The 11,491-nt window shown below is 38.2% G+C and overlaps 3 protein-coding genes across 4 annotated transcripts; 1 reads left to right on the top strand and 2 right to left on the bottom strand.

The window, feature by feature from the left end:
• Positions 1 to 42: 42 nt before the first annotated feature.
• LOC145961926 (BLOC-1-related complex subunit 8 homolog) lies at positions 43 to 1,253 on the bottom strand. The gene is made up of 2 exons (XM_083082541.1): positions 787 to 1,253; positions 43 to 711 (listed from the first exon to the last, which is right to left on the bottom strand). Exons 1-2 carry the CDS (start codon positions 839 to 841, stop codon positions 242 to 244), a joined length of 525 nt encoding a protein of 174 aa, XP_082938667.1. The 5' UTR covers positions 842 to 1,253; the 3' UTR covers positions 43 to 241.
• An 85-nt stretch (positions 1,254 to 1,338) lies between these two features.
• Ssrbeta (signal sequence receptor beta) lies at positions 1,339 to 4,460 on the top strand. 2 transcript variants are annotated; one of them, XM_083082540.1, is made up of 4 exons: positions 1,339 to 1,634; positions 1,789 to 1,935; positions 2,186 to 2,500; positions 2,964 to 4,460. In XM_083082540.1, the coding sequence occupies exons 2-4, from the start codon at positions 1,792 to 1,794 to the stop codon at positions 3,078 to 3,080; spliced, it is 576 nt and encodes a 191-aa protein (XP_082938666.1). In that variant the 5' UTR covers positions 1,339 to 1,634; positions 1,789 to 1,791; the 3' UTR covers positions 3,081 to 4,460. The 2 variants fall into 2 exon arrangements, with proteins under 2 accessions (XP_082938666.1, XP_082938665.1); XM_083082539.1 differs by having other exon boundaries at positions 1,340 to 1,535.
• On the bottom strand, positions 2,633 to 11,210 carry Gp210 (nucleoporin 210). The gene is made up of 9 exons (XM_083082522.1): positions 10,942 to 11,210; positions 9,415 to 10,635; positions 5,924 to 9,263; positions 5,568 to 5,820; positions 5,246 to 5,487; positions 4,925 to 5,074; positions 4,697 to 4,823; positions 4,555 to 4,611; positions 2,633 to 4,459 (listed from the first exon to the last, which is right to left on the bottom strand). Exons 1-9 carry the CDS (start codon positions 11,121 to 11,123, stop codon positions 4,287 to 4,289), a joined length of 5,745 nt encoding a protein of 1,914 aa, XP_082938648.1. The 5' UTR covers positions 11,124 to 11,210; the 3' UTR covers positions 2,633 to 4,286.
• Positions 11,211 to 11,491: the final 281 nt, after the last annotated feature.

The raw sequence follows: 11,491 nt of genomic DNA, 5'->3' as shown, positions 1-11,491 counted from the left end.
TCACACAGCTGTAAGACTAAAAGAATCATTGCAGTTCTAATAATAAAATAAGAAGTTGAGAATAACTATATTGTTATACTTGTATATACTTGTATATTATACACATTATATTACTGTAGCATTTCATACGTATATAAGTATATATATCCAATTATATATGTGTAATTATGTATAAAACTCGTGTATTATAGCGAGTGGAATATCACAGAAAACTAAACGTGTTATAATAACGTACACTTTTTTAATTATGAATGGTAGCCGATTTTTGTACTTCACCAGAATGTCTGGCATGATTCATCATCGACTCTACGCGATTCGCTGTCTCACGCACAACATCAGATATCTCGTCCGGCAAATGATCCAATGTTGGGATATGCGCTGATAATCGTTTATAGACAGAGTCTCTGTTGCCATCTTTTTTGTGTCGTCTCTGTTCCTCATACTTGAGCTGTTGCTTGAAGAATATCGCGTTTTTTATAAACTCCAGAGTATTCTCAAAGCTTTTCCCAGCACCTTGCATGGTCTTGATGGCACTGACAGCATATTCCACATCGTAGCATCTGCCCAGTAATTGTTGTTGCAATGCCAGCACTTCCACGCGTTTCTCCACCATTGGCGGCAACGCTTTCCTCACATGTTCCTGCAGCCTGTAAAAAGCGAGTGACGGCTCGTTGGCGACAATGTGCATGTTCTCCGATATGCGTTCAGTCGCTGTAACAATATAAAATAAATGTACAAAAAGAGCACGTAAAGTAAATTTAAAAATTTTCTAAATATAATGTTAACCTTTTTTAACTTTTGTCTCCAATTCTTGATCAGGTTGATATATTTTTGCCGCCATGATTTCTACTGTTGTATTAAACAATGCCACAATTTTAAGCGTTACAGAGGATTAATTTGACATCTTACAACATAACAATTCAATTTATCAATGTCATATCGCCGGTATTTTTATCACATTCCTCTCAAATATATTATATTTCTGCTTTTTATAATACAGTGCATTATTCTCCCCTTCTTTTATCCCAATTGTTTTTCTGATTCTGATAAATTCAAGTAAGCTTTAAACACAGATGAAAAGATCGCTTCGCACTTTCCTTTCGCATGAATCAAACAGCTGTCGCGACGATCAGCTGATCATTGACAGCTTTGGCTACGTTCCAACTGGCGATCGTAACGCTCTCGAGTAGTATCTCTGTCTTTGGTTAACTTTTGATGAACAACAAGGATGAAATAATCCCACGAACATTGCGATGGACAAGTGGAACGTAATCTTTGATGGCTACCGCCATCTCGGCTTTTACAGCGCGTACCGGAAATAGCGGTATGTGTACGCGGATTTATCATTCGTGTCGGAAACGTGGCAGCGAATGGAGCGCTGTTGGCACTTATCGCGAGTATTTTCCCTTCTCCCGAGCTTTTTCATATGGATTCGAGAGACACGAGACACGATTTTGTGCGTTGAAGACTGTTGAAGACGAGTGACGATAATAATTATCGCGATCGCATCGGGCATTTCTCGTACAAAAAAAAATGTGAGTTTTTCATCTATTTCTCATACATTTGTAAACATATTCTCACATTCGTGGTATGTAAATACAAGTGCTTTTCCGTAGAACTGGGCAAATCATTTGGTAATGTAATTTTCAAAATTGATGGATAAATTAACATAAGGTTGACATAAAGTAACGATTATAAACTAACCGGTCGATTCATATGTATTAATAGTGTCTTATAACGAAGATTAATAATGAGTGATAATTAATGAAGCCTTTTTTAATCTTGCAGAAAATGAAGTGGCACATCTTACTTGCAGCTTTCGCTATGTTATGCATAGTTGCATATGCAGAGGAGGAGGAAAAGGCTGCTAGATTATTAGTCTCTAAACAGATACTCAACAAATATCTAGTAGAAAATATGGATATAGTTATTAAGGTAACAAGAAAAATATATAAATATTATATCTCTCATATTCGATATTTCATATATTCATAGAAAGTATCTTATTAATATTCTTTTAATTCCTTCAAATATTTATAGAAAGTATCTTATTAATATTCTTTTAATGACTTTCTTATGATATTTTTTGTATCATTAAAATATATTACACATACTCGATGATTATTCTATATCCTTCATTGAAACATTAGATAAATCTTTTTATATGAAAACATAAAATTTGCAGTATACTATTTACAATACTGGTAATGTGGCTGCATCTGAAGTCGAGATCACGGATAATTCATTTCACCCAGACCACTTTACTCACGTGAGCGGCGAATTAAATGCTAGGATCGATAATGTGCCGCCTTATACAAATGTGAGCCACACTGTGGTTGTGAGGCCACGTAAATCTGGATATTTCAATTTTACCTCGGCTGAAGTTTTGTATCGCCGCTTTCAAGAGGCTCCTAGATTACAAGTGGCTGTAAGCAGCGAACCCGGCGAAGGACTCATTGTAGCATACAGAGACTATGACAAGCAGTTTTCATCTCATGTGGTAAGTACAATGTATATTGCAAGTACAGATTCTTATAATGAAGGATTATAAAATTCTGTGGAGGAATAGTAACTATTTTTCTAACTATTCTTACTTTAAATTTGAAAGAAAGAAAAATTTACTAGAAAGTAATAAAGTAGAAAACTTTTATATATTGCAGTATATATATAGATTATACGTTCTAGATGATTTACATTTCTATACTTTATTCTTCATCATTTTAAGCCTTGATTCTTAATTTTATTTCCTTTCCATTAAGATTATTATAAATTATTTCTACATTATATGGAGCGCTTGTCACATATACATGTATATATATAGTTGCATTGTTTTCTTTGTAACTTACAATAATTATATTCGATAGAAAATCTTATGCAATCTAAATTAAATAGATCCATCCATTTCTCCATTTATGTACCTTAATTAAAATGTCAATATAATCATGTTCTGTTGTATCTCGTAGGTTGATTGGGCCGCATTCGCTGTAATGACTCTACCTTCTCTGCTTATTCCATTTGCCTTATGGTACTCGAGTAAATGTAAATATGAGAAATTATTGAAGAACACAAAGAAGCACTAATCATATTTTAAATATTAGTTTTTTTCAAGAATACTTCTAGGTTATTTTATATAAATTATATAAATTTTCTCATGTCATTGTAAGGAACACGACTGTTTCGCGCTACGTACATCTACTTTTGTAATAAATGCTATTGTTTATCAAAAATCGCGTTTTTTAATACAACATGAAATATATCCTTAATTATTAGACTATACATGTATCCTATGAATATTCATATATCACAGTTTCTAATAGAATATATGTAAAAAAAATAAGATTTTTCTAAGATGACGTATATTGTGCACGTCAAACAACAATGAATTTACTGTTATTTTATTTATGTAAACAAAAATATAGCTTTTTGTACGACTAGAAACTGTACATATCATTATTAAAATGAATGTGGCACACTTAAATTGTATACTGTGATAATGTTAACAAACGGATAATTACAAATACAAATAATTATATTCGTATTTTATGCACACGCACGCATAATTATTACAGAATCGTACAATTATATATGTACATATATCGTCATTGTACATATATATATGTATATACAATATTATTGTATTATCATACAATATTATACAATACTAATATATATGTAGATATTATATAATCTGCTGCACTAAGCAAAAATCCAAATTTTATGAAAAATTAAAAAATTCTTTTTTGCTAGAAGCCAAAAAATTTGTATAATTTTGTATAATAAATGAACGATTTTGTATAATAAAGAATATAACAAAACTATAGTTTTGATTTTAAGGCACGATTTTGCGACGATTGCACATTTATTACGAATGAAGGTAACTTAACTGAAATATCAAATGTCTTACGTGTAATCGTCAGCCGTTTTATGTTTTAATGAATGTAACAAATCAAGTATTTTAATTGAAATATTGAACGTTTCTTAATGTCGGAGCAGATGTTTTTTTTAACGAATCTTTGTCGATAATTTAACTATCTAGTATATATTAGTTTTTATACCGAATAGTATAATACTATTCGATTCTTTCATATATCTCTTCTTTTTACGTATGGCATGTCGAAAGAACGCGGATTCATGTTTTAATAAATGTAACGAATTAAGTATTGTAATTGAAATATTGAACACTTCTTAATATCGGAGCAGATGTTTTTTTAACGAATCTTTGTCAATAATTTAAACATCTAATATACATTCGTTTTTGCCAAATAGTATAATACTATTCGATTCTTTCATATGTCTCTTCTTCTTACGTATGGCGTGCCAAAACAACGCGGATCACCGTAAACAGGCGATTCGAACGCTGAGAATGGTCTCAATGGCGAAGTTGACGGTCTGCCAGTCGAAGTGGGAGTCGTACATGGACCACTAATCGTCTTCTTCAACATCGGTGGAGATTTATCAGCTGTAAAAAGAACATATTGTCATTGTTACAAATATTATAAAGATACTAAAGGAAACATTGGATAGAGTTAAGTGCGCATTTGATAAAACGCATACCAAAAATGCTTCTGTTCCTGACTGCTAAGTCGATACTCGCCACTCTATGTTTCCACACTGAAAAACATACAAATCGCGTTAATGATGCTGATATTTTTTACTAAAAAAAATATCATACACGAATTGAAGAATTTAGTCTTACTATAGAAAATTGTAATCACAATAATAGCGAACGTTCCGAGTGTATATCTGTGGAAATATATATAATTCACCCATTGCACTCCAGACATAGGGATAAAGTGATTATACCTCAACATGCGAATGTGCAGCTAAAAAGAAACAATATAATAATTATATCATAATAATAATTATACTTCTATGATATAAAAAAAAATATATTTATAAATATATACGTGCAGCGTTTACTTACAGATACATTTTGTTTGGTCAAATCATTTGCAATGAACACTCTTTGCCCTTGAATTTCATCCTGATTATTCATTAAACGTAGCTTATATTGTATTGTAGATTTGAAGACATATTGTTGCGAGGTGACAACTACACCATCTGGTACATCAATCTAATGAAAAAAAAAAATATTATTTCATAAAATACACAGGGACAAAATAATCTCGATTAAAAATGAGAAATGAGATTACAAGATTTACCAATAATTGTTGTATAAGGCATTATTTAATTATGTACAAGCTTTAGCAAAGTAAATACATGTTTTCACATAAAAATTACTTACAGTGAGATGCTGTAACACTGATGGCAATCCATATACTTCAAACGTCGTCGATGGCGCGCTGTGACTTTGAGCGGTAACGAATACGATTTCCTTGGCATCAACATATACAGGTGGTAAATAAATGAGTTCCAAAGCCGCCGATTCGATGTCTCGGCTTCGAGCACTGATTTGGATACGACTATCTAATACACTAGCAGCTATAGTAGGAGGGGCCATTGATACGATATCGCAGTAATAAAAGCCTATGATGAGAGAAAGAGAGATGGAGTTATTATAACCGTTGCTCATTTTTCATTACCATAAAAATGACTGTACAACCAACCTGTCACGATATCGAAACGTGGCTTCACGAGGAACAAATCACGTACGTCGATCGACAAAGACGAGACAAATTGCACGTTGCATGTATAGGGAAACGCGTTCAGCGCGAATGATGATAATGTACGGCAACCACCTAGACCTCTCGCCAACACATTATTCTCCTTGATCTCCTCATCTTTGTTCTTCAACACGAGCGGTACGCTAAAAACTTCCGTACCAGTGATATTCCTTCCTCTCAGAGGAACGATAGATACCTATATGTAAAAAAAAATCAATGTTACAATTTCTTCTTTCTCTTTCATACGTAAAAAACATAGTGTTTCAAAACTATTATACTTTTCTGTCGTTTATAATTACCCGTGAAATTGGTAAAATATTGACTTCTATCTCACTCTGCACGTGCGTTGCGAGGCTGTGCTTTATAATAGCCTGACCGACATTTCGCGCACGACCTATACCAGTAATAGGATCCACCAATAATACTTCAGGCGCGGATGACTGCCAATATCCCGGATCCCCGTCGGCCGAGAGAAGCGGCATAGAAAAGCATACTACGTCGCCAACGGTCAGAGTCGTCCTTGTCGGGAACACGATGTCGCCGATCATCATGTGAACGTAATCGAACATTCCGTTGGGATATTTCTCATTAAAAACTTTTACAATCAGCTCGCCATTCTCCAGGAAATTCGCAGTGACGATGCTATCGCTCGACGCGAAGAACGATGCTAAATCGGCGCGATTCAGCGTAGCCTTGACAATGACCTCGGCGGCGTGAAATCTATTCCCTACATTATCGTAGTACTCGACGATGTACTCCAGTTTCATTCCCTTCGGTAACATATTCAGCTCCTCGCCGTTCCGTATACGCAGCTTGGACTTTAAAGAGAGCATCATGTAGTGAATAGGCTTGACCTCCACGAGAACCGTCAACGACTGTCTCAAGCTGTACGCTTCCGTATTCGTAACGGTGACGATCGTATCTCGACCGAGGTTCTCGCCGGACCTCACGACTCCATTTTTGTCCACGGTCACGGTGGACTTCGAGGTGGACGTTAAGGCGCGTGATGCAACATTTTCCGTGAATCCATCATCATGGGTACTTGACAGAATCTCATAAGTTGTCGTACCATGCTTGTCCCGATTCGTTTGCAGTCGCAGGGCGGAATTCGGCGACATTAATATCGGCGAGCTCGCCATTGCTGGGTCAATCAAGCGTAATTCTTCAAAGATCTCGATTTTTACAAATGTGGTGTAAGTGATGTCATTCTTGCTGGACAGTACGTTACACGGTACGGTGACATTCAAGTGGATCGTCGCCACGCCCGGATTCATGGCACGTGCCCTCAGCGACACTTGATTCTGATATCGGACGTTGATGCCGGTTCCTTCGTACATGTTGTGCAAAGTAAGCAGACTAGGATCGCTCGACGACCAGGCGAAGCTCAGCGGCAGCTGCATGGAACCGATGATGAGCGGCGTCAAATAATCGGGAATACCAAACGCCCAAAGGGGAAACATCGCTCCCACTTTCACTCGGTTCACAGGAGTTGAGATCTTCACTCCCTCGAGATGTAGTACATGTATGTCAGCACGATCCTCCGAATAGACTACCACGTTGCCCTTGGCGTCAAGTCCGATGGCGCGGACGCGAATCCGCGTCCGACCCTCCGACTTCCCCTCGAGGATCCCATTGCGAGGATCGACGCGTAGAATATCGCCGCTTTCCGTCGAATATTCAATCTCGGCGTTTGGCGGACCGCCGATAGTCTGCAGCTGATAAATGGTGCCGATTAATATCGTCAGATTTCTCGGTTGTATTCGAAGCGGCAGAAACACCTGCACGGTAATTGTTTCGCTTCGTATTTCGCGATCGCCTTTCTTCACGAAGGTCAGCTGACTCTCGCCTTCTGATACACCGTGAATCTTATACAGTATTTGCTCGTAAGGCGCAGTAACCTGTTCGTTGACGGGCAACTGCTCGACCTGGATGTACTCGTTGTCGAGCTCCACGCGAAAATCTAGCGTGTCGAGAGACGGCAGCCTCACGACGTGATCGTTGGTATCGTACAGTCTCAGTGTGGCTGTCACGCACTTTCCCTTCTCGACCTTATTCACGATTTCGACTTCAATCGTCGCAAGTTGTTGCACCTCCAAGTACACCTCCGCCGTTTTCGAGGGTAGGCAGAGGTCTACCAACGTCATGTGAAGCACGCCTGGTCTCCTCGGCGTCACGCTAATCGTTCTTGTCGCGTCCATATACCGGACATCCGCTATTTCCTTGGAACTGAGGATGAATTCATAATAACCAGAGCCTTGGCTGACTTGCAAATACGATTTCATGCTCGAATCATTCAGAATCATCAGTTTGTTGGGGCTAACGATAGTGTCATTCACCAGAACTGTCTCTATGGAAGCCTCTATCAGTGGAGTCTCCACCCCACCTCTCTCGTTCTCAATGGAAAACGGTGGCCATTCCGGCGTGATCTTGAATCTGTTAAGAACGAATTTTTGATAACCAGTGACAGTTGCGAATATCGTAAGAGTACCGTGATGCTTCTTGAAGATTATATTCTGATAGTGAGCCTTCGGCAAAATCACATTCGCATCCGTCCAAATCTCCTCTATCGTGCCGGAAGGATATTCCACGAGGCCACTACCAGATGGCTTCAGGTTCCATTCGACGTTCAAGCTCGTGATATTGTCAAATTGCTTGCCGTCCTCGTCCTTGACGATTACGGAGATTGTTAGGAGTTTGTCACTGTGTGCGATTATCTTATCTGTACTTTGGCTAATCGGACAGTTTTCATTGTCCATGAATGTTGGCCGCAAATAGATGTATCTAGGCTTGCCGCAAACAATTACGATTGTTTCCGACGCGTGAGTACGTCGACAGTTTACGAGCAAAGGCACATTCGATACCGTATATGTCAGCGTCGTTTCGCCCAATGCCTTGCAAATTACCTTGAAGACAGCTCTATCGAATGGCCCATTTAACGAATCCTCGTATTCCGCTACTTCGACAATCTGCTCATTTGAGAGATGTACCTCCCGCGAATAATCTTGAGATTTGTTCGTCCATGGCAACGGTCCGCCTTTAAACACCACGTTCCTCGAGGATCCCACGGAAAGTAGAGTTTCCTTACTGTCCGGATGTATCGCTACGAGCGGCTCATATGCTGATACAGTAACATTATCCATTAATAAACGATCGATCGCATTATTGTCATTCACATTGTAGGCTACAGTCACGTCGGATGTCCCGATGCAGCGATAATTGACAACAGTTATCACGGCACACGCAGCACCAATTGGTTGCACGTTTTTATCGTATGTCCGTACAAAATTCTCATCCGGAATATAAATCTCGAAATTGACATCCTTGCAATCGCTAAAGGGTATTTCTTTAACATCGGTTCCGTTGATCAGTTTCCCGAATAACGCGACATGCAGGTGAATTGGCTCTCCTATAGCCGCTTCCATGTTATATTCGATAATTTTCAATCTCGAAGGAGATAATACATATATTTTTGCCGTGTCCCTATTGTATTGATTCCTCGCCATCGCGACAGCCACTTCCGCTGTACCCGCCGATAGAATTCTAATTCCGCCGTTTTGTGAGACAGTAACTATTGATGGTTGTCTGCTAGACCAGACATATGAGCCATCTCCTCCATTCGCTCTTAACATTATATCAAATCTAGAATAAGAAATAATCATAAAATAAAGGCCACTTTTTCTGCTGTAATTTACAATTACAAATTAACAGTTTTAGAAATATATTTATTAAATAAGAGAAATAAGCATTTTTTTTATATCAATGTTTAAACAATATCAAAGTATTAGCTCACCTGGATTTGTTAACGACGTCCCATGGAACAGCTAAGACTCGAGGTTGAACTACAACCGGTGTATGTATCGTGAGTTCGGTTTTAGTAGATGGTTGCGGTACGAACTCGAGCCTCTTCCCACGTTTGTCGATTATACCTCGCAACGTCGCTTCCACGATCGTTATTCCACAAGTGATTGGTACTACGACGGCATAAGTGCCATTTTGCGTGATCGATTTTGGCTCAAAATACTGCTCGTCAATTTTGATGGAAACTTCCACACCCTTCCCAATATAAAATTTGTGATCTTTGTTATCATATAACTCAACAATAATTTCGTGAGTGTGACCTAATACTAATCCCCAGTTTCTGTTTGGCAGAACGGAAAGAGAAATATAAGCCACCTTGTGTACGTTAACTGTGGCAGAAGGTAGAATGACAGGATATTCCTCGCGAAGATTCTTATCATGTAAGTATACCTTCGTACGACCGGTATTAACACCATAAGCAAAATCACGATCGTTATCAATCTCCAATATATCGAAATTCTCGGCTTCCAGGTAATACTGATTCGAGGGCAAACTAATCTCCTCCAAGCGTCCTTGACGAGTGTGCATTATTTTGTATTTAAAGCTGTCATAAGTCATTATCGTTATTTCCGACGGAATAATGATTAAATTAGCAATGACAATCAGTTCAAGTTCTATAGAAGGAACGTGCTTGTATTCAGAATGCGGCAATTTAACAGATACCTTGGCAGTACCAGTCCTAACACCTTCTATTAGAACAATATGACCTCTCTTGCCGATACTATCTAATGCAGCTACACTAGGGGGTCTTTCATACTGCGACTCTTCATATGTCATAAAGCGTAGCACATTACTTGATTTATTATCAGATAATATACGTTTGTCGGCATCACCAATAGCCCATAGAAATTCTATACCAGCCAGGGTTGTAAATTCATTTCCCTGTTCATCATAAGCTCGTACCTCGAATGCTTCAGGTATATCTTCAATGTATAATTCTTTCGTGGTAGTAGTGAGATTTAAGGAAAAAATTGCATCCACTATAACGTCGCATCGTAGAAAGTGACGGGTATTGACATCTTCTGCCAAAACAATCACGGTATTCCTCGTTAACTCCCTCGTTATGGTTTGAATCAGCACCGCTGATGAACATGTTCTGTCAAAATTCTCATTTATGGGAATCAACTGTATAACATCCAGACGTGAGGTTGACCTGAGGATAATATAAATGAAAAGTTGTGATATTAATAAAATAATTTCAAAGTAATAAACTTCTTGCAACACGTAATTTACTGTTCGTAAACATATATATTTCACTAAAGTGACTTGAAAATACTCGAGAACGCAAGCACTCAGAATTAATCGATGGGGTTATGGTGTCACCGGTAACGTACCGTGACGAATAAAAAATTTACACTCTCTAACTAAGATAAAGACTTCGTACAAGCTTCGCACGATTAAAATCTAGCGATGGTGAATCGCAGCATCGCTCATTAACGTATAAAGAAAAAATAATTACCATTTATAGCAACCACCATCGGTCACCTCCAGAGTGAAATTTACCGCAAAGTTGTTGAAGACGGGTAACAAAACTCGGGGCACATTTAGTTTGTGTGTCGCAGAAGTTGTCGCGGGGCGAATCAGGGTGATGAAGCCGACGAGTAACACGATTCTCGCGAATGTTTTCATTTCGAGAAGCATGTTGTCCGCGTGTGGCGCAATTTTGTGGTCGCTGGCCGCTGGTCGCTCTCGAACCACATGACATTTTCAAATGGTCGGGCTTAATTCGTCCGGGATAATTTATTAGACGTTATGGACCAATCACAGCCATTCTTCTGAAGAATAAATAGTTACATTCTTCAGAAGAATGGCTGTGATTGGTCAATGACGTCTAGTAAACTACTCCGGAGCCATTAAAAACGCCAATAGAATTGTTTCAAATGTGAAAAACATCGATGTATCGATCGATTGTGTGCCTATCGATATTCTATGGCCTGAAATAGTTGCGTTTAAATTTATAAATAAAACCAAAACATTTCCTGGATGATATATATGTATCGCTTTTTTAT

Source organism: Camponotus vicinus, unplaced genomic scaffold, assembly GCF_025532165.1.
Source record: "Camponotus vicinus isolate PSW18456_S1 unplaced genomic scaffold, iyCamVici1.0 SCAF_11, whole genome shotgun sequence".
Lineage (NCBI taxonomy): Eukaryota > Metazoa > Arthropoda > Insecta > Hymenoptera > Formicidae > Camponotus > Camponotus vicinus.
The sequence above is the reverse complement of the archived record's forward strand: the minus strand, read 5'-3'. Positions and strand labels throughout refer to the sequence as shown.

What these genes read in the sequence shown, in the direction of transcription:
- LOC145961926 (XM_083082541.1), bottom strand. Translation starts at nt 841, where the DNA reads ATGGCGGCAAAAATATATCAACCTGATCAAGAATTGGAGACAAAAGTT. An exon ending in GGAGACAAAAGTTAAAAAAG is followed by an intron (nt 712 to 786) that starts GTTAACATTATA and finishes ATATTGTTACAG; the next exon opens with CGACTGAACGCATATCGGAG.
- Ssrbeta (XM_083082540.1), top strand. Translation starts at nt 1,792, where the DNA reads ATGAAGTGGCACATCTTACTTGCAGCTTTCGCTATGTTATGCATAGTT. An exon ending in ATATGGATATAGTTATTAAG is followed by an intron (nt 1,936 to 2,185) that starts GTAACAAGAAAA and finishes TAAAATTTGCAG; the next exon opens with TATACTATTTACAATACTGG. An exon ending in AGCAGTTTTCATCTCATGTG is followed by an intron (nt 2,501 to 2,963) that starts GTAAGTACAATG and finishes TGTATCTCGTAG; the next exon opens with GTTGATTGGGCCGCATTCGC.
- Gp210 (XM_083082522.1), bottom strand. Translation starts at nt 11,123, where the DNA reads ATGCTTCTCGAAATGAAAACATTCGCGAGAATCGTGTTACTCGTCGGC. An exon ending in CAGTGTTACAGCATCTCACT is followed by an intron (nt 5,075 to 5,245) that starts GTAAGTAATTTT and finishes TTTTTTCATTAG; the next exon opens with ATTGATGTACCAGATGGTGT. An exon ending in TGTGATTACAATTTTCTATA is followed by an intron (nt 4,612 to 4,696) that starts GTAAGACTAAAT and finishes TATGTTTTTCAG; the next exon opens with TGTGGAAACATAGAGTGGCG.